This window comes from Phasianus colchicus, chromosome 20, assembly GCF_987193195.1.
Source record: "Phasianus colchicus chromosome 20, bPhaCol1.hap1.1, whole genome shotgun sequence".
Lineage (NCBI taxonomy): Eukaryota > Metazoa > Chordata > Aves > Galliformes > Phasianidae > Phasianus > Phasianus colchicus.
This window is the reverse complement of record NC_143455.1, coordinates 8,496,769-8,522,988: the sequence shown is the minus strand read 5'-3', so window position 1 is coordinate 8,522,988 and position 26,220 is coordinate 8,496,769. Positions and strand designations below refer to the sequence as shown.

At 39.6% G+C, this 26,220-nt stretch overlaps 1 protein-coding gene across 23 annotated transcripts in view; it reads right to left on the bottom strand.

The window, feature by feature from the left end:
- Positions 1-4,928: 4,928 nt before the first annotated feature.
- Positions 4,929-26,220, bottom strand: part of PECAM1 (platelet and endothelial cell adhesion molecule 1) — a 36,631-nt gene continuing 15,339 nt past the window's right edge. For 2 of the 23 annotated variants that reach the window (XM_090121859.1, XM_090121860.1), the window contains exons 9-17: positions 25,633-25,914; positions 25,108-25,215; positions 24,208-24,235; positions 23,686-23,756; positions 22,992-23,048; positions 21,514-21,582; positions 17,880-18,005; positions 11,003-11,025; positions 10,125-10,480 (exon numbers count right to left, since the gene is read on the bottom strand). In XM_090121859.1, coding sequence (XP_089977985.1) covers positions 10,439-10,480; positions 11,003-11,025; positions 17,880-18,005; positions 21,514-21,582; positions 22,992-23,048; positions 23,686-23,756; positions 24,208-24,235; positions 25,108-25,215; positions 25,633-25,914 — 806 coding nt within the window. In that variant the 3' untranslated portion in view covers positions 10,125-10,438. Of the gene's footprint in view, positions 7,172-10,124; positions 10,481-11,002; positions 11,026-17,879; positions 18,006-21,513; positions 21,583-21,614; positions 21,662-22,991; positions 23,049-23,685; positions 23,757-24,207; positions 24,236-25,107; positions 25,216-25,632; positions 25,915-26,220 lie in introns of those variants that run through there. The other 21 variants (XM_090121855.1, XM_031598786.2, XM_090121857.1 and 18 more) reach the window with 21 other exon arrangements.

Here is a 26,220-nt window from a genome sequence, read left to right as displayed (position 1 = left end):
ATCCTCTGACTGCATCTACACAGAGCTGGAAAGTCGAGAGTGCATGAAGAGTGGTTGCTGTGATTTATGGAGTGCAGAACAGGGTACATGTGGCTGTGGACATAATGGCTCCTGACACTCCTTTGCTTTTCACTACCTTAAGTGTAGGTGTAAAGCAGCTACCAGTCAAACTGGTGGCATGCACTGGTAGAAATGGTTCCAGAAGCACAGCAATTAGGAGAATCAGTTGGTGTGAATACATGGCCTCATTCGTGTCTGTACGCAATGAAGAAAACACAGATGTGACCTTTGTCAGCAAGTCAGTGCACTAATTAGTGTGTCAGAGTTAATAACCACTAAACTTGAAAATCTGACCTATATCTAGTACAAAAAGGAAAAGGCAGCAATTTGTTTAAGCATCTATTATACTGCTAATGATTATGAGTTGAAAAACTAGACCATAATGCAGGAAACTTGTAATTAAAAAGCATCAATTATCATTTTCTCCTGGTAGGGGACATTAATCAGGTCTGCCTGTCGCAGTCCCAATCAATATACAGACAGACGTAGAGCTGCATGATTCGTTCTGGACCAGTCAGAAAGGAATCAAATCAGTAGGAAAATAGCAACTTCAGCAAGAAAGAGGAAAAAAGAAGGAAAAGGAGATGAAGATAGTTCAAGAAAAACCTATCCATGTTTTTTGTTTGGCAAAGCACAGGCTTATTTTCTAGCAGGGCAGCCTTGCCTCCCTCTAGCAATGACTAAACTGGATTTAAGCAGCATACACAACGTTCTGAGGTTTCGGGGCTGAGCCAGCTAATACTTTCTGTCATGCTGAACATACCATCCTTCTATAGAGATCAACCAGTCCCAGAGTTTGCCAGGAGGAACGTGAATCTCTCCTCTTAAGCCCGCATATTTCCCCTCTGCTCCTTTAAGGTGTCAGACCTTCAGCCGAGGGAGCAGATTGTCTAAAGACTGCAACGCGCTCAGCACCCACAGGCAGAACCAGTTTATCGAGTACCTGGCCATGCTGTGAGTACATACAGATTTGTTCTTCTAAGAAGCTCCAGCCCTGAGGAATACACTGAGTCAGGGTTGTGTTACAGAGTTTGTTTGAAATTTGCAGCCAGGGAGGTGGTTCACTCCTGCTCTATTTGTCTGTGTGCACAGACACTTCCAGGAGCGCCAGCACTTGGCCTGTGGCCACGTGTGCTAAGGGCTAGGGGACTCAGGCATGGCTGGTCCAGCTCACTTATGGGACGTATTGTCATTAATGGCCCAAGTAATGGAGGCAATGCAAGCTGTCTAGTTCTGAACACCCAGCTGGGTAACCTGGGCACCATCACTGGCCTGAAGATTTGATCTATCATTTTGCACACAAGGACTGCATTTAGACACTTGGCTTTACCTGATTTCAGCTGTGCCATGGATAATATTGCAGCATCACAGCTCATCTCCAGACACCTCTGAGCTTCTCCCTCTTAGCAGCTTTTGCAGCTCCCAGTCTTTAAAGCTCCTGCTTCTTTAATGATCACAGAGTGGAAATGAAAATGTAAAAAACAACCCAGTAACAAAATCAGAACTATGTTTTGCATTATGGAGACTTTGTGAGATTTTCATTATTAACATGCTTTAAATAATTTAAAATTATTCCGAAGCAATCTGTATCTTCTATTGTCAGCCTCATGCTAATTTAATAACTTGGATGGCTGTAATTTTCATTAATTACCTTACACTCTGAACACATTTTTAATAGAAATGACTATTTTTTCTTCCCTTATACTCTTACATCTATTACCAAGCAGGAATGTCAAGTTCACCCCTTGCAATACTATCAGGATTCAGCCCACTTAAGATAAAGCCCTCACCTTTTCCCTATTGACATCAGCCTCCCTGTCCCCTCCACTCTGAGGACAAGCCAGCAGCTCTCGTTTTTAATGCCATGGAAGCACTTTTATCTCCAGCCAGAGCTGCCCCCTAGGGAAAGGCTGGGGCTGGAAAGTGGTCGTTCCAAACAAGGGACGATGTATTTCTGTGACTTACTTCTGTCTGGAGACTGCACTAGCTCAGAAGCTCCTGCTGGGGTACAGCCTGGTGGGTGAGGAGTGCCACAGGGGAGTTCAGACGCTTGTCACTGATTAGTTCCATCACGACAGAAGTCAGTCAGGGCTGTCAATTCAGCAGCTCTGAACAATATGAAGTTCCTAGGCAAGACGTTTCTGCCCTCATAGCACTGTCTCATTGATCTTCAAAGTGAAACTGTGTCAGTTGCAGTGGAGACTTGGTTCTGTGCATAGTTAAAAAATGAATAATCACAAAACCAGTGCAGAGGATTTAAAGCCAAGCTCTCCCCATGAAAGTGGATAAGTGCTTTGTGGAAACGGACTACTTCAGCAGTCATGCTGCAAGCACTGGTTGGATTGTGCCAGATAAATAAGAGCATAACAGGATTTTTTCTTCAGAAGACACACATTCCCTGTGGCAACATCATAGTCTGTTACAGCAGCTGAGAACCAGCTTCCTCAGTGCTTCATGACTACGTGTCCTCACAGAGTGCTAACATACAGCAGAACTGAAATGAACCTATAGTCTTCCTGAAGCAATGCTTCTGCTACCTGCACAAGTGCCTGCCTTCAACAGGTGTATTTTCTGCTTCTAGGAGACACCGGACTTCTGAAAAAACATGAACATGCCAGCCAAGCATGAAAAAACATGGAAGAAGCCAACCAAGCAGCACTCATTTTGCCACAGCACGTTCCCCATGCATCACCAAAGCCATGAGGTGTTCTCTCCCCTCTGCCATTTGTTTCTGGTCACTTTGCAGGGGCTGTTCAGACATTTGCTGATTTGTGCCAAGTCTTTCAGCTTCATGCTGCTCTGTTTGTCTGTCAACAGACTTTTCAGCTGACTCTCCCTGAGAAAAACGTGATTTCTTTTGGTATTTGGTATTAAATTTAAATCATAACAACAGTGATTACTTCCTGGAACACTGAGAATTCTCACAGCCTTCCCACTCAACATGTCTGTAACTGGTGAGAAAACAAATTACCTGAGGAATATAAAGGCTGGCATTTAATTGAGGCTGCCCATGCAAACCACATTCTCACAATTGCTAGATTCTTTTTTTGTTTTTTGTTTCTTTTTAATGGGAACACCTGTGATTTAGAGAGGAGCATTTCAAAGGATGAAGACAAGAAGCCCTATTTTTCTGTGTGATTATTTAGACACGACAACATGCTTATTACTTCCCAAATAACTGTAAAAGTGATGTTTAAGTGTATTCTGAAAGGCCTTGAAACTCTGAACAACAAAATGTGCTAGCATTTTAAATTCATCTTGATACTTTGTTATCCATCAGTTTGATTTCTAGTTTAATTGCTGTGATTTTTTCCAGCTGTTGTTCTCACTCTTTTTCCTTTCCTTCTATGCATCCATTCCTTCTCAGGAGAGCAGCCATGCCCAGTCTGACAGCACTACTGCCGTCCCCCCAGAGCTGAGGGCTTATGATGCCAGAGAGCTTACCAGTGATTTCACAAAGAAGCAATCAGAACAAGCACATAACATGCCCAGAAAAGTAAATAAGCTGCGGGTTTCATTCACCCGCTGACGAACAGGATATTTACTCTTCCAGAAGTGCTGCCCAGCGTTTTACAAACAATTCATTAACCTTCGCAAGAGAGAAAGGAGGCTTGGTTGGTACGCTCACACCGGGCTTTGAAAACTCTTCGTGAAGAGCGGCCGAGATCCAGACCGAGAATCCGTACGGCGGTGGGAATCGAACTCGCGAAGCTCGCTTGACCTTACGGCCGCAGCTGCACGGGTTCCCCCAGCAGGGGTCAGCCCCGGCCGGCTCAGCACAGCGCGGCCCTCGGCCCGGCCCTGCGGCTCCCAGCACGAATCAGAGCTCGTTTTTTCCACGCGAGGTCACGCAGGAATGCACTTACATCAGACGAGAAAATAAGTAGCTGTTAGTTTGCTGGAAGTGGAAAAATTAACAGTGGCAAAGATTGAGTGCTTTTCTGTATCAAAGACTCTGCTCTGCAAAAGTAGAAATACTACAAAATTCATCGAGCAGAGCAGTAGGATGGGCAGGTCTCTTTCTAAATGTGCTCAGTTCCATCAGGACGTGGCCCTGCTGCTCCAAAAGGTGTGCTGCAAAGGCCTGAGAACCTTCTTCAGTTCTTCTGGCAAGAGGATTTTTAACGTGAATTCTCGCTGAAAGCACTCGCTACCAAAAAAACGATATAAAAATGATAACGAGTTGGAAAAATCCCAACTAGACTGGGCTTTCAGATTTAAAAACAAGTGTTGAGAAAGTCTCATATCTGTACCCTTGGTTCTGGTAACCAGGAAACATTAACAAACTGCAAAAAGTATCAATAAAGGAAGATAACACCATCATTACAATTTCAGTCTTAGGAACAAAAGTATAAAAAGCAGTACCCAAATATTCAAAGCAAAAAGCAGTTGTCCTTGTTCTTCATGAATCAGAACAAACCCTCCTAAGATGGAGGGAGAGTCTGAAACAAAAGCCTCTTTCTCCTCTCACAAACAACACCCATGGGCCCTGTTCTGCAAGGTTCTTTCTCTTGCAGTCTCACATGAATCGCCATTGTGCATCCGGATTGGTGCCTGCAGGTGCACAACAGTTTGAATGCCACCACACAAGCACAGCCTCCATCTAAGTGGAGTGGACACAAGGTTGCACGTTGTTGTGTGCACCTAGGAAAAACAAGAGAACCACCTGGTGCTCACAGCAGAGCAAACACCGTCACCGCACCTCTACTCTACCTTGTAAACCCATGCCTGTTCCTGCCTCAAACTGATGTAAATATTTAACAACACACCTCATTGTATGTTTGTTAAGCTCAACTTGATTACAAGGCAGAAATGTGGAGGGTTTTCTGGTTGCTTTTCAATAACGTAATATTTGAACTCTAATCTGGGCTTTAATCTGTTTCAATAGCAGATTCAAGACTTATTTCCCAGATGTTTCTAATGAGACAATTTGGCATCCAGAAGACATGCTCATAACAGGACATTTGGATGCCTTGTGTGGTCATTTACCTCGTGGGCTGACTGACCTTGTCTTCACTGGAGATGTCTGCTGATCTAATGTCTCACACTTTAAATTATTTTGGTGTATCTGTAAAACAAAACAAAAGTGCTCAAAGCAATGCACGGCACTCTGAGAAGTTGATATAACAGTTATGTTTCAGGAGAGCTAATAAGGAAGTTTCGTTACAGGCTAAATCCAAAATAGTTTAGGCTTAAGTTATGATTAGCCAGGGGACAATCTGAAATCAATAAATTGTCCCACTGCTGCTCCACCATGCACAGATGGTGTTCTGAAACTTCCTCAAAAGCAGTGCTTTTCTGTGCCAGCTGTGTCAGGGACTTTTTTACCTTTGTAATTTAACACATGACTTACACAAATGTGAACACTCCCATGCTCATTCTTAACTCCATTTAAGGTATTTGCCTGCTGCTAAACTAATTCAAGACTAAGACTAAGATCTAAGTGCCTCAAATTGCTTATTGCAGAGATGACATCTTCTGTGTGTAAATTTATGAAGTCTATGGGATTCATCACTAAGAAAAAGCTTTACAGACATTCAAGTGGTCAATAATACGAATGTGGAAGATTCAGTGCAAAGTTCAATTCAGAATTTTCTTTATTAAAATACTTTTCACATTCCCTTTAGTAGTAGATTTGTATGGACACTTGCTAGAATGAACATTTGTCAACAGAAGAGCGTTATAAGGTCAGATGATTGTGAAAGGTTTATGATACCAACAAGCATTTGCATAGGGAACAATAAATTAGAGATTTTAGCCAGTAGTTGGAGCTTGAAAATTTAAATTTGGAATGAGATTATGAAACTTTTTTTTTTTTTTTTTTTTTTTTGTATTTCTTGTTGGTTTTGCACCACTGGTGCAAGTAACTATATATGTATGTACAAATCCATGCCCTCGCTTTCACTATTTTCTAAGTGAGAACTTTCTTACCTGTGGCCCAGATCTTACAGTAATTTAATCTTCACTAGGAAAAGGAGAGCAATTGCAGTGTCAGAGACCAGCTAGTTAAAGGGTGAGGGATTGTACTTTTTGCTTTGCTTTTAAACTAATGCAACTGATATAAATAAAGACTTGAGAGATTAGATCTAGGTCCAGAACTGGACATGTGACAGTGGCTTATCATACCATAGAGAGAAGGAATAGGTATGAAGCTCCATACTGGACAAACTGGGCACAAATATAACTTCAGATCTCTCTTAAAATCAAAGGAATAAACATTATACATACGGAACTTTCAGGTACAAACTCACTGACCTGTGTACAGCATGTCCACTGACTCAAGATCTATATTTTGCATCTTCCAAAATAACTGTGATTGGCAATAATTCCTTGAAGAATCATCAGAATGAACTAAACAACAAGCATCAGAACTTTCAGAAGGAAAAAGCAGTTTAGCAAAGAATAAAGAATATTTGTGCCTCTTCTGGCAGAAGCACTTGGTAAAGTATTGAATCTCTTGACAATTATTCAAGTTTTAAAGAGCCCAGGTCTTGCTCTTTCGTTAGGCTCTCATTGTAGTGTAGCATCCAAGTGGGCCATAAATTAGCTGGCTCCAAGACTGGTAGCAGTCCAGCTGCTGCAGCACAGGGAGTTCAGCACAAGGTGCAAGATCATTTCAAAGAACATGCATGCCTGGCCTGGCTGTGCTGAGCTATGTTCTGCCATGGTACAATGTTACTGATAACCAAGTCAGCTAGTTTAAAGCAAGCTTAGGTATTTCTATATCCTACTAGCATCACAGTAGTTACTGCACTGTAGAAATGTATTTCCTCAGGTGTAGTTTTTCCCTTTATTTCCTCAGAGTATGGCAAATTAGGGGCTAGAAAAGCAAAATTGCATTAGCAGAAGAAATTACAGATGGGAACCTAGGTCAGTGGTTTCCAGAGCCACTTTCCTATGAGAATTTTTATTTGTAATTTTTTCCATTATACATGTTAGGAACATCTCTATTGTTCCCTGAGGAAATAAACTTTGAAAAGAGCCTGGCAAACTGATAAGTGCTGCAGAGCTTTTGAAACAGTTGCAACATCTTCCATCTTGGCTTGTTTTCTTCTCCCAGCTGATTTTTGAGATGGCTGTTCTAAGTAGCATCAGGATGCCCTTGTATTCTCTGTTGGCAACAAGACCAAAAAAAAGAAAAAAACGGGTATGAGTATAATGTAACAGCATATTCCTTAGAGCACGGTACAATGAAATAATAAATACAGTTCCCCGATAATATTAGCATTATCTTCATCAGATAAAAAATGGAGATAAGACAGCAGGAGATTTTGGTTAGCAATTACAGACTAGACTACAATACTGTTGAGGAGCAATATCTGTAACGGTGCATTTATGAATAAAACCTGGATTCTTATGGTCTGAAAGTCCTTTATACTAGCAGATGTCCACTTACCACAATTAGGCCCCCCTCCAAAGCCTCACAAGAGAAAAAGCTTTCCCAAAAAGTGTTTGACCATATCAACAGTGAGCAAAGCACTGGTAAGCTTTTTGACAACGTTCCTACTGCTTCAAGCTATTCAGAACACAGAAACCAGAACCACAAGAGGCAGGGTGCAGATGAGGAGTCCTCACCACAGGGAAAGGTCAAGGAGATCCCAAATTTCGTAGTTTTTACACTGCATGACAGAAATAATTCTGTCCACTGGGGCTTCACAACCATCAGGTCTTTCCTGACATCTGTTGCCAAAGCAAGTCTTCCTCCTACAAATATCTGCTAAGAGAGTACGTGGTGGCCTCTAAATTAATGATTTATTCTGTCAGCACTGAGGCGCCTAACTCCTTTTGTGGACTTACCCCCAAAGGATTTGCCCCATGAGTCAGAGGCAGGAATTCCTGGTTTATAATGCAGTGTTTATTTCAGAGTATCACCTTGTTTTTCATATCCTGACTGCCTGAAATGCCCCCCTAATTTTAAATGGACACATCCTTCATCCTCATTTCCCGTCTGGAGCTATTGTGCCATGTTACCATGCACACTTAAACATATGCCAGGTCCCCCTTCAGAGCTGCTTATATTGTGCTGGCACTGTGAAGCAGTTTCTTTACAAAATGCATTGGGAATAGCTTGAGTGAGATGAGAAAGTAGCTGAAAACAATTTACTGCAAATAGATCTAAATTTTACAGGTTTCCATCTCAGGGTACGTTCCCAGGCTGCACAAATAGGTGGCTAAAAGTACGTTATGTTCTGACTGGGGCTGCCAGTCCTCATATACTCCTAGGACAGAAGCAAACAAACAAACAAACACACAAACATCTAAGACACAATAGGGGAGGAGGAGATATGAAGTCAGAATGTACCAGTGAGGTAAATCTGACACAATACCAATTAGTATTTGGCGAAGTGGCTATCTCATTGTTAAGATATTTCCTTCAATATGTTTTCAGAAACTGGGACCGTTAAATAACTCAGAAAGATTGCCAGCTCTGATTTCAGGAAGGAAACCTCCTCCCAGTTCCTCTTTAAGTAATTCATTTCTTTTGCAAATACTTCCTATGGATGGCATTTAAGATACAAATTCTTGAAACAGAGGAGAAAGAGGGAAGTAACCCCCGCCCCAAAAACTTTGGTCTCATTTCTAAATGTCCTAGAAGTCCAAGACATTCAGGTTCAAGTTACCCTGGGCTTCAAAACCAGTGAGAACCTGTACTGCAATTCAGCTGTTACACAGTTCAAATAAAGCAGACTTGGACTGATTGCTTCTATCCTGCATCATCTTTCCTGACATAATACAGACACTTGCAATGACTCTGTAACGCAACACATAGTAAGCAGTGCTGACTGAGGTGTGAGCTCAAAGCAAGTTCCTAGAGTTCTATGATAGATTATATTTATTTTGACAGAAACTACATAGGGACAAAGGGATGGGGACAAGACTAGCACTTATTAAAATGATTTTCTTCATCCTCTTTTTTCCACAGTATTGCCTGTGACTACTGGAAGATCAGTACAGAACTGAGTAAGCTAAGAGAGTTTATCAGAGGAGTGGAACCCACATTGTTGACTTTAGAGTGAGAAGGACAGCAGGATCTGATGTTGAGTCTGCACTGTAATTACTGAAGAAAAACACAGCATGTCCTCCTGTCTCTGAAAGCACAGCTTGTAGCAAAACACTGCTGTCTGTTGTGCCTTTTGTGACCCTTCTGGAAAACCTATTACTGCTTAGAGAGAGTCAAATTCTGCAATTTTTTGACACGTCACTGTAGTTAAGCAATTCATCTGACATTTCATGTGATGAAGATGCCAGCTGACCAGGCTAGTGCCTGAAGGCCTCCCTTCTCTCACAAATGAGAGCAAAGCAAAAGCAACTTCACCTCATCCAAATACTTCGTTTGGCTGTGAAGAGGTAGAACAGCTGGGGAGGAAGTTTAAGCCACTTGATCTCTTTATGAGGAGCATTTTCCTTTTCATGAGTAGGACCAACGATTCCTCATTTGGACCAAACCTCAGAATTATGTATTAAGTTAAAATGAGCTACAAAGGAGAGCAGTCGCAACCAAATAATGCTATAAAGGCCCTTAGTAGCTTCCTGCCTCTTCTCTACTCATCTGTGCTGCCTGGAAATTCTATAAAGAAACATGTCTATCCAATCCTACTGCAGGTGATTCAGCTGGAGAATTAAAAGGCTGGTGGATCTGTTTTTGCCATGTCTTCTAAAGCACTATTACATCAAAAAAGGAGTTACCACATTAAGTATATGAGCAGTATCTAAAAAAGGGACATTTTCAAGGCTTGAATTGAGGAAGGCTGTTTCTGGGAAAACTTGCATAAGATGTAGAAGCATTCTAAGCTGAATTTTCTCGGGGGTGTTTCTGAAAAGGAGATTGATTTTACAGAGAATTTGAGTTTATTGCTCTCCTGCTGTTAAAAGGAATTTGTGCAGACAACACAAAGAAAACACTGCCCTCAGCTGACACTTTTTCCCTTGAATCTAATGTTATTTCACAGATTGCCCAGTTTAGCAAGTTTTAATAGCCCAATTAAAATTAAAGCGATAAATGTGGGTAGTCAGCATATTTTCTCTGAAGCTGACTCATACTTTTGTGGAGGGATTTTTTTTCACTCAGATTTGTCCACAGGAACAGAAAACACAAAATATTCATCAAACTTTAGCCTTTTCTCCAACATTCTTTATAAATGCTCCTCCCTGAGCTGACACCAGATATCTGTCACAGCCACTTGACTATTTTTCCTGCTGTGTAGGACTGGAACAAACTTTCTTCTGTGTAACTCTCCAAGGAATGTGTGGTATAACCCAGAGAAGTGTTCAGCTTGATCTATTTTTAGAAAATTGAGAGCAAAGAATAAAAACAAACCTTTAAACTAAGAGAGACAATGATACTATAAACCCAACTGACCTGTTCATATACGTCTGTTTACTGTAACACAACCTGTGACCTCCAGCACTCTGCCAGCATCTGTAAATAATACAATGGGTTGCTCTTATATCCCACGGGGATGTGAGCACTGATGGAGCCTTTCAAAACTCAAATGGATGCCGTAAGCTGACGTAGACTGTGCTATTGTGATTCTTATTTATGAGTTTCTCTCTCTTTCTTTTTTCTTTTTAAGTTCCAAAGCCACAAAGTGGATGGCAGAATAAAAACGTGCCTGCCTGGTTGGAGGTTGGATTAAATAGCTTATCTAACATTCATGAAAGTACTCCTGAAATGTATGTCTCTGCATCAGATTTCTTGAAAGCTGAGGAACAGCTCATTCAAGGCATTTAGTCTTTTTTTTTGTTTTTAATATATTGTTTTCCACTGGTTTCCACATACAGCCTGACCAGTATGAGTATTTCTGAAGGGTTTGCTGTCCTGTAGAGGTCCTGACCAACAAATAAACAAAACACAGAAATGCTTGAATACTATCTCTCCAGATACACAATAATTTCATTCCATTCCCTGTTTGTACTGTCTTACATAAAAATGCATACTTACAGAATGCCTGTTTTCCACAGAATCTACAAAATAAAACACAGTGTACAAATTACAAAGTGGTACATTGTGACCAGTTCTGTGTTTCAGCAAATAGGCTGCTCTGTTTAACAACTTCTTTTGTTGGTCTTGCAACGATGCAGAACTGTTACCTTCAACTAAGGTTCAAACTCTGGCCCTAGAAAGTATTTGAGCTCTAGCTCAGCTCAAGTGCATGGATAGGACCAGACATCTCAAAGCCATGTCTATCAGTATGTCTGACAGCTTTCCTGACAGTGGCTTACAGCAGAAGTTTCTTCTGAGAGCACAAGCTGTTACTGAACAAAAAAGAGTTTTCCTTTCAGAGGCAAGTTCTCATGAGCATTGTATTTCCTCTTCCAGCTCCTTGCCAGGAAAATAATACATTGCAGAAACCTGATATAGGAAACTATTTTCAGAGCCAAATAAGATCACACAAAGATACCTGAAATTTGGTTAATAAAAAGCTGCTTATTTCCAATGAAAACGTGGGAGCCAGAAGGCTCTGCATTTAGGATCAGTAAACTTTAAAATTAGATTTTACATTTACTTTTAGAGCAGATTTAGCTATTCAGAAGCTTCAGACAATGCCTTCATATACTAAAACAAACATTTTCCTGTCCTCTGGAAGTAAAGCAATTGAGAGACACGAGGAAAATAAGTCCTCTTTCAGAGAAGGAATTTGAGTCTTGTTGAAAGTGCTCTTTTGTATGGTTTGTTAAAATATCACTCGTCTTACAAAAGCAGATGCTCAGTCTTGAAGACTGTTTTTTTTGAAAGTGTGTAAAATTCAGCAGGGAGAAGTTGTGATAAGAAAAGTCATCTGATGTTCAAAGTAAAGGGTTTGAGCTAGGGCTCTGTGTTAATCTTTTCAGTACTTTTTCTATTGACATGGAATAGTCTTTTAATCTATGCTTTTGAGTAAGCATTTTTTAAATAGCAAATAATATAATCAATCCTCCTACAGGCAGAACACTTGTTTAAAGTTTGAGAATTGTTCTGAAATGATTAAATAAGGGCTGCAAGTAGGCCTTTGTAAAGGTCTTCTGGAAACTGCTTTGGCAGCCAGCATAAGGAATGAAGTAACTGAATAAAGGCGAATCTAACTTTGCAAATTATAATACCTCAGGTTTCTCTTTCTGTCTCCTTTACATTTACATTCACATAAATCTGTGTGCAGTTAGGCTCACACTGTTTCTACAATCAGCATTTTTATTTCATTAGGAATGTGATTCGTCTTCACTGAAAACAGCACTGTGAACACAGTGTACAGTTGGGCTGCAATTTCTGAAATGCAGAGAAACACAGATCCAAATATTGCTTTACTGTACACTGTCAATTTTCTTCAAAACAATTCTATCCACAATGTTCAGACTAACAAAATTCCTAGAAGCTCAGGTGACTACAGCACATGAAATTTAGTTTCAGTATAAAACCAATCCCTCCATTTTCAGTTGGTGTAATCAGAAACAAAAACTTACGTGAGAAACACATAGAAGTTTTTTGTGCCCTGACAGCAGCCAGAGGTGAACAAAAATGCTAATGATTTATGAAGTGAGGTATTAACAAGTTGCAGTTTAGGCCTCTGTGACAATGCATTGTGCCTGCAGGAAGGAGGAAATGGGGAATTTTGTGTAAATTCCAAACATCAAACAACGGGATGTTTGCTACTCCAGGTCACAATAACAGATACCTCGCCTTGTAACCTGTCACCTAGATTCAAAATAGTGTTTTCTAGCTAAAATAGTTTTCTAGCTAAGGACCATATCTCTACCAGGAGAACATCACACACGTCCTTTGGAAGTGCTGCTAAAGTGCCATGTGATTTCTACAAGGTGCTGATCAGGTATGTCAGTGTACATTCTCTAAAAGGGATATAGTGTTCATGTTGGTTCTTTTCTACAGCAATCCTTTCACAATGTTATTTTTTCATTCCTGTTAAAAATACAAAGAGCATTTTACTTAAACCAATCTGATCTTATTGTGATGAAAGAACAAAGGTTTTCAAATGATACCTGTCTTCCCCTACTGCCAAAAACAGGAAAATAGAGATCAGCTGTATCCCATGTAGACAAACCGGTCAATTTTCCATAACAGGGCAAACAAGGAGTTGTATATTTGTTAACTGAACCAGAAATAAATGAGCTGAAGATCCAGTTCTGGTGACATCCAAAACATTCCCAAGTACAGGTGCTTTTAGGATTTCTGATGGATTTAAGTTCTTGTTACTTTCAGTTTATGGATTTTAAAATTCAAATAACACACTTTCAGAAAGGGCACTTTAATGGCAGATCTTTAAGACACTGTCATCCCCCATCTGCTCCCCTTTATTGCTAAATTCTATGGAAAAGAGATGATAGCCCTAAGTAGTTGCAATTTACAGACTATCTCAAGCCCACCTCCAACACCGTTGAGAGGCTAAGATGCTAGAATATAAACAGAAGAAGCTGAATAGCAACCACATGCTACATTCTGCCAAGTCTTTCACTGGAGCACTAACTTCTAACGCAGAACCTTGGCAGGCAGTTTGGGAATAGATCTTACACAGAAGCATGTACACAACTGTGCTTTGCTTTTTAGGTTCAAGTAAGGTCAGAGAAGCTCCCTGCAAATTTTTGTCTTACTGAATCCATCTGGCTTTGCCTAATTTTTGGCTGAAGGTGTAGCTAGCACTTGGCTCTGAAATCAATGTCTCAGATGGAGGCTTTGCTCTAGAACATGTCTTGAAACCTAAAGAAACACAGTTTTATTTTGGAGAAAGGAAAGACCACTTGCACAATCTCAGGCTGAATGCAACCAGCAGATGCTCATAATGTCTGTCGTTTGAATAACCATCATGAATCCTCTCAGCCATGGACTTTTCTCTATGCTGGAAAAGGCATTCAGTGGGAACCTCTAGCTGAACAGAGAGGTATTATGCTTGAGCCTCAGAAGCAGGAAAGAATTTTAGCAGATTTCCTGATTGCTGGAACTGATTTCTAATAGTTTGTTCCAAAGCACTCTGTGCAGTGGAAATTTCTCATATCTCTTTCCACTGGGATATAGTTATTTTTTCATAGTACTTTGTTGGTGGCAATAGGATTCTTAGAATTTCCTGTCTTGACGCTGCTGTTGCATATAAGTGATCAGTTCTTTCTTCCAGACTTAACAGCACAAAGTCAAGGTCTGCATTCTGTTCACTAGATTTCCACGTTCCTGATGAGAAGCTATGAACAGAGATCAGCTATCTTGCAATAAGCCACTGAGAGTTCTGTGACCCATGTACACGAAAATCAGTGTGCAGACTATCACTGGCTTTTGTGAGCTTTGGATCTGATGCAGAGCAAAGGCAGAGTTCACTAACAGAGCAAGAACATTATTAATTCAGAAGAGATCTGTGAAAAAGGGTGGGCCCATCTTCTCAGCAACGTGCTGAAAACTGCTGCCCCAAGAACTGGGATCAATGCTGAGGGAAGGGGAAAATGGAGAGAAAGAACCAGTAGAGAAATGCATGGACTTCATGCCCCTACTGTCTCTTGGGAAGATGAAAGGTGTAATGAATGTAAATCATGCATCTAAAGAGCCTCCACCCTCCCAGCCGAGCTGAGCGTCTGACACATCCTGTCCCCTCCTTCAGGAACAGCATCAGCTGCCAGCCTAGTCCGCTGGGACTCAAGTACAGGCAAAGCAGGCAGCAGGGCCACAGTCATTTTATCACTCTCGGCAGTCTGTTGACTTAGACAACTGTCTGTTTTGCTTATGTCTCAGACAATCTCTGTTCTGAACAAAAGGCAACGGCTCCAGGACTGGGTTGGATATTCCCCAGACTCCCAATATGCTTTGACCTCCTCACAGGGCAACCAGAGAAAGCGGCATTTTAAGGAAATTGGCTTATCCTGATAGACACAAAGGACTCGTAGGCCAAAGTGCTGCTGACCTGACTAGAACTAATTGTGAGCATTCCCCACATTGCCATTTGGATATAGGATTTGATTTAGAGCTGAGGCTTGAAGCTTTTGGCATTTACTGTAAAATACTAAATATGCAGCCTATTGCTCTAGAAAAAGTTCACTTAAACCAACCTTTCACCAACAGTTCCAAGACAACTTCATCTGTCTGAGTTGCTTCCAAAGACAAAACTACTATGAGAAGCATCCTCCCTACACCTCTCGTTATTTCAAAGGAAACCTAGCATCCATTTAAGGAAACTGACATTCTTTTACCTACAGCACAGCTCTTTTACTTTTGGTCAAAATACACCTGACTAGACTTTAATGTTACAAAAAATTTGCTTTTCTTACTGTTATTGGGGTTAAGTACAGTTAACCCTACACAGATCTTTGATTTTGAATGTGCATTTGATAGTTTGTTTCTAAGACTCCTGTCCATTTTTCAAGTAGCATCACCTCATGCCTGGCACACAGAATGAGGAAAGCAGAGCAGCAGATAGGATAGGAAGTATTACCATTGTATGATTCAGACATTGAAATGATAGTAACAGGAGATAACAATTGATACTGGAAAAACAAAAAGAAAAAGAATAATGGCAAATGCTCAACACATCCCAAAAGGCTTGGTGCTTGGGAAAGGTCAGACGGTGTGCACTATGGATTTAGGATAGGGACAGGCAATAGCTGTGGAACTCAAAATAAAAGAGAAGCTGGTTACTGACATGGCATCTGCCTTACAGGGGACAGCAGAGAGCACAGCCAGACAAAAGAAGTGAAAAAATATTTTGGCTCAGTCGCAGAAAACTGAATCAGACATAACAACTACTGATACTTCTTCAGCTTCCTCTCTAGTGGACACGATATCTGAAATGCACAGGCAACTCCTTGAAAAGACTAAATTGCTTTTGAAACACTCCATTCTATTTTAATGACCTGAAACTACAAAAGTAACCTACAAACAATAATAAAAATATATTTGTAGGTCTTAGATGTTATGCTGTCAAACAGTGTAGCTGACAGCAACTCCCCAGTTCATGTCATTTCCCCAGAGGTCAAGTTTGTCTGAACCATTAACTTCCTGAAGCAGACTGCATTGTCAGGCATTTGCCCAGAAACCTCAAAAAATAACCAGACTAGTGAAGGTTATAAAGGCAAGCCATCTTCTGCAACCATTAGTAATATTTAGTATCTTTCAAAATTAGCCACTAATATCCTTGTATTAACACATTAAAGTACTTATGAAAATTCATTTCCTCCACAGCATTTTTACTTTGCTACCTTGCAATCAAATTTGATCAAAAATCAACATAAATGTTACCTTTCAGCAGACTGTAACAAAGCTACTGCACAGCCATGTGATGTACTGCTTATCTATTTCAAACACTTTTCCTGTGCATCAGTCAGGAAAAACAGACGTGATTAAAACAATAAACTGTTACTACGTTTCCAAGAATAACTGAAACTGTAGAACGTTGTGCATAAAGAGCAGGTGGAGAGCAAAATTAAGGGGTGTTTGCTTGATATTTGGCTAGTTTAGACCAGTCTTCCAATCAGATCTCATTTTATTGCAGTTCCCACCTTACAGCAGATACAGTTGTTATTAAGTGCTTTGAATTACAGCTCTGCTGTACCATCTGTTAACACAGCAACTCATAAAACATCCTTTCAGTATAAAACATCTTGTTTTATCAAAAATAGGAATGGTGGAAGACACGATACTCAGCTTCATACTTGAGCAGAAAGCAAGGGAGAGGTGATGCAGTCAGCTTCTGCAGCTCATTGCAAGTCCAACCTACACTCATTAGAAAACTCTCCAGACCATTAGTGAACCTGGGCCTGAAATCAGCTGTTTTCTCCTCATGATGCTGCCAGGCAAACCTGCATTAAGTGTCTAAGCCTGTTCTTTGGTGTAAAGGATTATCTGCTTTCCATTAGAAAAAAATAAATTACTACAGCTTCAAGGCTCAGCACCAAGCCAGGAGTTTGGGAATCTGAAATTCAGTTCCCAGTGTTGTCACTATCTGAGTGCATTGCCTTAAACAAGTGAACTAATCTCACTGTTTATTCAGCTGTAAAATGAAGATAAAATTGACTTAAAAGGATCACAAGGAAAAACCCAGTAGTGTTTTGTAAAGTACTTGGAGACCCTCAAATGAAAAGTTCCCTAGAAACATAATACTGTGTTGGAGGAGGGTGGTAAATGCCTTATAAAATAGAGACATAGCAAACAAAACCACAAAGATCAACATTTAAACAAGCCACACAACAAACCAGTCAATAATATGGATGGGAAGAAAAAGTGAACAGTTCATAGCCCTAAAACATGTAAATCTTGACGAAAAGAAAAAAAAATCTTTTCTGATTTACTTTTGGACAAACTATTAAGAATCAGATTTCACTAATTGCCTCTGAACTCATTGCTGCCAGAACATTTATAGATAATAATTGATAGGATGCTGCTAATGCCCATCTGTAATACAATGCCTGAAATCTTTGCCACAGTAAGAGATGGGCAGAGGGGCAGATACTATCTGAGACATTTTTATTCATGCTTAAAGCATTTCTATGATTTGCTGTTGGAGATGCATTTGAATCACAACACAAGATCCTAATTCCTCGCAGGGTAAGTTCAGCCCCAGATCCACACCTGACATGAGCCAAATCACTCAGTTAACACAGTGTTAGTGGGCTGATGAAGCAGATGTTACAAATATTAATCTTACTGCATTGAATATAATTGGTTTATATGAAAATATGAATGTGTCACACAGTTTATCAACACCTGCAATTCCTTAGTTGCTATTTGGGGTGTTCCAGTGTGACTTGGATCAGGCTTTACAGCATTTCTCTCAAAACTACTCAGTCACAAATTTAACCCTAATCTCTATACAAACACTTCCTTTATGTGTTTAATTTTTCACTAGCTTACTTACCATTATTAGCTTTTCTGATTTCACTATAAACTGTTTCAGTCCCCTTCTGTACAGGAGCTGGAAAATGTATTGGCACAGAATCAATTTCTTTTCTTTTCTTTTTTGTGTTTGCTTTATGAAAAGCTCCTTAAACAAACAGAACACACTGTTTTACCTTCAGAGGAAGTAGTTACATAAGCAGAAATTAACCTTGTGGATTCTGTACAAAAACCCCCTCCCCCAAACCCAGTCTATAAAGTTCTGAGAAGGAAATGTATTTCCCTCTATATATAAAATAATAAATATGACCTTACCTTTTAAAATTTAACACTCTAATAATCTTCTCAAATGAGACATTATTTAAATGTTACAGAAACATCTAACATCAGAGAAGAGTTTCTCTAGATCATTTAGAAGGCTGCTTCTTCAATTTGTTAGAAGGATTTAGGGATTCTAGACCTGAAGAGATCTTTAATTTGAAGACTAACTGCAGCCCCAATTTGTAAGTGACTTGATTACATCTTACAGTCACAATAACAATTTAAATTGCTGCTCTTTGTGAAATATCTCAGAAGAATATCAGCAGATTTCACAGTGCACAGCCTCTATTTGGGTACTAACCAGAAAGTGTCTCCTTTCAGTTCCTCAATGAGGCAAAACTCTCCCATTACTGAACTGAGATCAGGAGGAGTGAAGGCTGAGAAAGCCTGGGAAATGACAGAATATAACAAATGCAAACAGAAGTTGAATGCCCCTAAGGACATCACTGGGATTTAAATGTAACGTTAGCCTTGGCCATCCATTTTTCAGGCTGCTGGGTTTACAAAAAGCTAATCTTCTACTTTTGTACAAGCTGGAAAGCAAAAAGCTCTTCCTTTTTCTCCTACTCAACAAATCAAATGTGATACCAAACAGCATAACTATGGACAGTTACCCCAGTGAGGAAAGACCTTGGCCAAAGGCTTAAAAGCTGAAGAAGTCAGTTTCTCTACAGCCAGTATAAACACTGTTCTGGCAACTAGGAAATTAGAACAATTTCCTTGATTTCTTGCATGGTTCTAACTGTGAATAATAAAGCAAAATGCACTCGAACGATGAATACAGAAAATGACTTTCATTAGTTGACATAAAGTCCCATGCAGGTAGGGCCTATGAGCTTGCTGTTTGAGGATCTCAAGGCACTTTATGAACACTGATTAATTTTGGTTGAACTAAGTCTCTTAGTAAGCCTCTGAATTTCACCAATATCACTTCCAATGTCTTTGCATCATCACTAAAACAAAAAGTTAGGTTTTTCTATTTGAAATAAATAGATTCAATGGCCGATCCTTGTTTTTAGGAAACTGGAAGAAATATGCTCTCTGGATACCAAATTCTGTCCACTAGCTATAGAAACATTTAAAGAATTCAGACATGTTGATCTGCAGACAGACTAAGAATCAGAACAGCCACTGTTCTGCATTGTTCTGAAGAATCTCAGTGTTTCTGGCACCACATTCTAATTTTCTAAAGCTAAACTAATTTTTGTTAATTCTATTAAGTGTCCTTTAAATGCTGGGACCTACTGCAACAGAATTGAGCTGGAAAACAACTATTAATTTCAACAATAGTAGGAGCAGGCACTTTACCAAGTGCAAAATCACAGCTTCCATACTTGCTGCTTTGGCATGAACTTCCTTTGCAAAATAGTCTGGAGATCGTGAAGTGCATATCAGATGCTTCTGGACAATTGTTAAATTATCAATACAACTTCCAGTATAGCAAGAAGAAATCTTTTCAGAATTTTAATGCAAGTTAGCTCCTTTTGTTTGGAACGTACTTTTTTTCAGCAGACTACAATCCTAAACCTTCTCCTGTTGTCTCTGTGGAAGACATGGCAGGAGGTATTTCCTCAGCTTGCTTCTTTTCTTTTTTTTTAATCCATTTCATTAAATTTTTATATAATGCCACTGCCCATTTTGTTTTCTTTGCTAATCTTCCAGAAGTTGTCTCAACACTGAAATTATGAGCTGGGAGAAATGACTTGCATCATTTGACATTTTGTTCCCACCCTACAGATGACTAACCAGCTACAAAAGAAAAAAAAAGGAGGAACATGTTGTTACCCATGGTTAGTAGTTTCCCCCTTCTTACTTTATGGATATTTCCTGTCCATGTTTTAGCATTGGCTTTGTGTTTGCTCATGTTAATAACAAAAGATCTGAATCATTTTGCCTATTTTTATATATTGTTTTTAAATACAACAATGCTTTGGTCCATCCCATAGTCTCCAAAAGCATTCATTTTCAATTTAATCATTCTCAAGAATGTCCACCTTTTTAAATACCAAATTAACAATCAGCTCCAACTGCCCCAAAGAACAGCTGGCCTGTGTAACTCCAGCTACATGTTCCATACCTGAGGAAGCCTCTTCACCTCTACTTTAGAAAGTAGGCACTAGGTTATTCCCACATGGAAATTTCAAAGCAAAGCAGTGAAACTGCAGCTAGCAAGTTTACCTCCATTTACCTCCATCATTACCATCATAATAAGTCCTGCTTTTTGTTCATGGCAGAACCACTGTACATACCAAGCTCTTGATTGGTTAAAAATTATTTCATAAATGATCAGCTACTGTAGACAAGGCTGGAAAAACAGGGTGGAACCACCGCCTTAATATGCTGTATTCCTTTACTGTCAAAGATAAAAAGTACATCCTTCTACAATTCTGTAAACTTGTTCTGAGATGGTGTTCAATTATCCCAAGTGACCCAAAAGCTATGGCTATGGCTGACATACTGCTGTATTTACTGCAGTATTCTTCTCAACAAACAAAATGTGATTCTCCTGCTCCTATGATTAGTATTGCTATTTGCAACAGTGGCAGGAAGAACAAATACATAGGAATTTTCATTTCAACTGTCATGTGGAAGCACATCTTTACCATTCTACACCACTATACTGTGCAATATGCATCAAACGTTTGAAGCAATTAAGTGTTTTAGCAGAAGTGGATTAACACCATACTCAGAATACAGGGAAACTCTGTGATGAATGACACCAGCATGTCAGAAAACAGAAAATGAACAGGAAAATGGGCTGCTCCAGGAGAGACTTGCTGCCAAGCTCAAACAGTGAGCACTTTGCCCAAATGTCTGTATTCCTAATTAAACAAGTATGCTTTTGGTCTCTGAAATAAGAGATTGTTCCTTCCTACCAGGGAAAAGCAAATTTGTCATTTCTTCCTCAGTCTGCTGTCTGCTTCTCATCAAGTTAAAGCAAAGTGTAAATGCCTCTTCATTAACCTATCCTGTGGCTAAGCTCAAACAGCCTTCAATAAATTTTGGACTCTTTAACATGAGGGCTCACAGTAGGCTGCACTGTTCTCAGAGCCACAGCTCCAGCTGGAAGCCCAGTTCTGCACAGACCTCATGTGAATGGGATGGGCAACTAAATGAGAGAATCCTTGAGGAAGAAGGGTTGCAATGAACAAGAACATGGTTGTTACAGCATCATCTAGATTAAGGAACACTATTGGCACAAAGCTGTCATGCACACAGAACACAACCTGCTCTTACTTTTACAGATGTCAATGTCAGACCAGTGCCTCAGGGAGTAGCAACAAACACAGAGTTACTCCCAAAACATAACAGTAGAGGCCAGACAGCTTATTTACCTCTATGGGGATCAAGCGTTGACACTTCAACTTCAGTGTACTCCACCTCAGCACTCTCAAGGTCAGGTCCTGCCCCAAAAATATCAAGAAGATGTTTCTTTGTAGCACTGCATGCTTCACTTGAGCTGTGGGCCTGATCCTGCTGCCACTGAAATGAACGGACATAGGTGCAGGATCAGGCCCTACTTACAGCAGATGTGAGTGTAAAGAACTGCAAGTCTTACTCATCCCTAAGGCTGATTTCTATCTGAAAGGCAGTAGACCAAATCAAACCAGATTACTGAAACTGTGATGTAAGAATTGCAGCTAACCTCTTACTTTCCACTTAACACTTTCAAAAGCATCACAACACAAATGGAGCAGGAAATTGTCTGAGATTTTCTCCTATCCCTGCTGCAGCTAGATGTCTTCTCTCTTCTCTTTCTCTCCCTGCCATTACAATTTCCTCCTTTTTCATGGCTGCCCCAGAGTGACGTTTCCTATTCTCTGTTTTCCTCATGTTTAACTGTTACTTAGGTCTTTCACGGCCTTCCTCATCACCACTCATACTCTCAATTTCTGCCTTGCCAATAAGCAATTTCGGCACTTCCTCCGTGCTGCTGTTTAAGTTCTTCATAGACATCTACAATGGCCACACATCCACCATCTCAAAACGCACCTCTGCCACAATGCCTACAAAAGGTCTGACAATGATTAGACAGTTGATTTGTTAAATCCACTGGCTGAGCAGTACTGGCTTGCTGGATACAAAAGAGACAAGAAATAACTAGTTTTTTCTGCTCTCGTTTCCTTGAAGTATAGAAGGATTTCTACTGGATTTCTGCAAAAACTGGGAAGGCCCATTGCAGTAATCCAGACTGGAGTCATATGGAAATGAAAATTTTTTGGAACAGAAAAATGGCAAAATTTCAGAGCCTTCCAATAGCATGGTGATAGAAGAAGGGGGGAAAAAAAGCCAAACAAATTAAAAAAAAAAGTGTTTAGGATGGAATGTTTGAATGATATGACAACAGCAATGGTTCTGGTGGATCAATACTGCCCTATGTTCCCACATTTCAGGTGTCTGTTTTGTTTTTTTCTTTTTCTTTCTTTTTTTTTTTTTTTTGCTTGTGAATGTCTCTAGCTCTAATTTGACTTACAATGGGTTAAGTTCCACACAATGACCACAAGCTCCTTTCTCTCATTTGATGAACAAAAAGCTATTGCCACACAAATACAGTATAGACAGTGTTATTTTTAGAAGCATATGAATAAAAGGCTTCTACATCTGGTGGAGAGATCTGCAATAGCCTGGTTGGTCATTGTCATTTTGTGCGTAAGGAAAAACAATTATATTTGGCAAAGAAAAGAGTCTTCTCCACTATCAGAGAAAAAGAGGAGAGACTAGATTTAACAAATCCCAATTGCTGCCATAAGGAAACACTACAACTTTCAATTATAAAATATTTTTTAAATCTATTCTTCAAGTATGAAATTACCTTTATTTTCATCTGCTGATTTCATGTGATTTTCACCATCTTCAATGTAACCTGATCCTAAAATATTCAAGCAAAATTTGAGCCAACAAATATTTGTTCTATCCAATCAAATGAATGAGTTACACAACTGCAATTCCTCTTGTCATTATGTTTATTTACATGAGAAATTTTACTTCTACATTCACATGTAAAAGACAGTCATGTAACACATGTGGAAAGAGTATGGCTTTTTAAATGATCAGCTGAACAATCTCAAGGGCTAACTTTGTTCATAACAGGTGCTCTAATTCACCCTGACATCCTGGAAAGTGACCAGCAATGACAAATTAACATTGCTATATTGTGGTCAGACTATGGAACCACACTCAAATTTCCTCACTGAACTCATTTTCTTGCAGCTATGCAAAACTTATCAAAAAGAGAAAATAATTCTTTTTTTGCCATAGCTTTCCATCTGTAGTTGTTGCCTGGTAGATGTGCCTGAGCAGATTTGTAAACCAGTCTTTGTATAAGATTTACTCATAAAAAGCCATGCAGGACAAAATGATAGCAGACACTTAGCAGAATATTATTGGCAATCTTCTGGATTCTCAGGAAACAGGGCCCTGTCCAAACCACAGCCATGCAAGTCCAAAACTTTAAATAAAATTTATTTAGGCCCACTCACTCCCAGTCTTACAACAAAATATCCTACCAGAATAGTAGTCTCCATCATTATGCTGTCTTGAGAGTTTCTCACTTGTTGAGTTTGTAGCCAAGGCAGATCTGAAAAGCAAATGAATAACAGCTGATGTAATTATCCAAACCAGTCAATAAAAACAACATGATGACATGTGAAGATCAGTAATTGTCTGTGCTGACTACCACACTTTCCTAACTATTGAAACTAATGGAAAATTTACTTCTGTCTTTAGGAAAAGCACACGCAGACTTTAAGGTCAAAAGTGGACACCTTTGCATTACTCTTTTTTAAGACTTCAAAATTTTTAATTCCATATCTACACATATATGTATGACTCCTAGCTGGCGTTTTTCTATTTCTAGACTATTTCCAGACTATTTCCTCATCCTGTTGTTGTGTTAGCAGGTGGTACACAAAGCACAACCATCCATTGTTTGCAGGTGTGTGCTGTAATAAGCCATATACGTATGGTGGAAGGCCTCCAGCCTTTAAAACAGAAATACTTCACCGTGACCAAAAAGCAAGTTATCTTACCGAGACATCTCCATGGATGGTACTTTAGCTTGACAAAAAGAAAGAATAAAAGCATCTATTAATACATACCACAAGTAAAACAATTTAAAAATAAAAATAAAAACAAAAATATAGTTATTATCTGCCGAAGTCAGAGCAACTTCTCTCAGCGATCACAGAATGAATTACCTAGTGTCCTACATCCTGTTTATAATACAGCTCACTTAAATGTCTCTTTTGCAGCGAAGCTAAGCTCTCAAAATCCAACATTTCAGTCTGGCCAATTTAAGCTGTCTGGGAGATCCAGATACTCCATTTTTCCCTAAAAATTTTGCAAAGTATTGCATATCATAGGATGTTCATTTAAAACTACATTTCTTTACTTTCTGAAAGAACAAGATCTGAAAGATTATCTTAACGATAAAAGACAAATGCCTAAGTGAAATTATATTCATGTGTGGGGAAAAGAAATTTAATTATCTTAACTTGGCCTTATGAGGACTAGAGAAGTATGTCAACTACCCCAGAGCTGGGAGCCCAAATCATATCATCATAGCCCCATAATAGAGCAAAAAGCTTCTCAGTCCCCATTTGCCTTTACACTGCAAGAGTCTCAATTCCAGGTCTGGAACTGCATCAGAACTGTGTGATTCTGGTCAATCTCCACAAATGTTTGCTCCACTGGTGTCTTTCCAGAACCTTTGGTGAGATGTTCTCCCATTCTGCCTGAAATATCTGGAAAACTCAGCACACCTGCAGATTAATTTGGGCCACCCACATTTTAAAGTGAATTTTTAGTTTTTAAAATCGTATTTAGACATCTCCTGAAGCCTCATCCCTACAGATTCTTTGCTCCTGAAACAAAGGCAATGTTTTAGCTGCCATACAGTAATCAACAAAGAAATAGAAGGGAATAATTACCATTTTTCTTCTTACACCAAAACCACCACACGGCAAGAATCACCACTCCTGCGATAGGTATCAGGACAAATGCAGTAATTACTCCTTTCTGCCAAGATGCTAATATGACTGGAAATAAGAAAGACATGTTTAAGAGAGTAGGTACAGTGACTGGTGACCATTACCAATTTCTGCAGTAAAGGGAGCTCTCATTTTACTATGAATTGGCCATCTCACATACTAGTGAAGATCTTTAGGGAGAATTGCATGCAAAGTTCACAAGTGAGTCTTTCTCTTGTGGCAAACAAGTCTACAACAGCAGGTTGATTTTGCTTGCATAGAACACCTCTGGCTTTTGTTAAACTTTTGGATGCAGGTAAGACAATCTTTGTTTATAAATGGTCCTTCTGTTTAACTTCTATCAATGGTAGATCAAGAAAGACAGTAACACTTGGTAACCTCCATACACCTAGTAACTTTTTAGATAACACAAGCTTTGCCTGCCATGATGGCAGAAAACACAGCTTATCACAAAGTTTAACTTACCATTGATGGCTATTGGATGGCTTTTCGCACTCACATTAGCTCGATTAGAAGCAATGCAGTAATACGTCCCCGTGTCCTGCCTGCTCATCTCTTTCTTCTGCCACATGACCCTGTCTGCATATTCATTTCTTTCAAATAAAAGAACATCACGATCAGTTTTTCTAAAAATCCTGAAGAGGATTGGCCAAGATCCTTCTGTCACAGAGCAGAGAAAAGCAGTCTCACTGCCATCTTCCACTTCCCCATAAGGAATACTGCCCAAGCTGATGTTCCTGATCGGCACTACGAAGGAAGGCACAGATGAAACAAATATCAGTGCTATTAGAAGTAACTTTGACTATAAAATATTCTTAATGTCATTTTACTTAGCTAAAACAGAGATTGAAAGCACAGTATTAATCTTTCTGAAATATCTCTGCCAGACCACATCCTCTAGAAAATACTTCTATACAGCCAGAAATAGAGAGGCCATCATAAAGAAATGAAGCAGACACAGGAGGAAACTACATCCATTCCCACAGAAGTCAATCAGCCTTTTTTCTTAAACTCCAGATTCCCATCAGGCCCCAAACTAGAAATGATTTAATT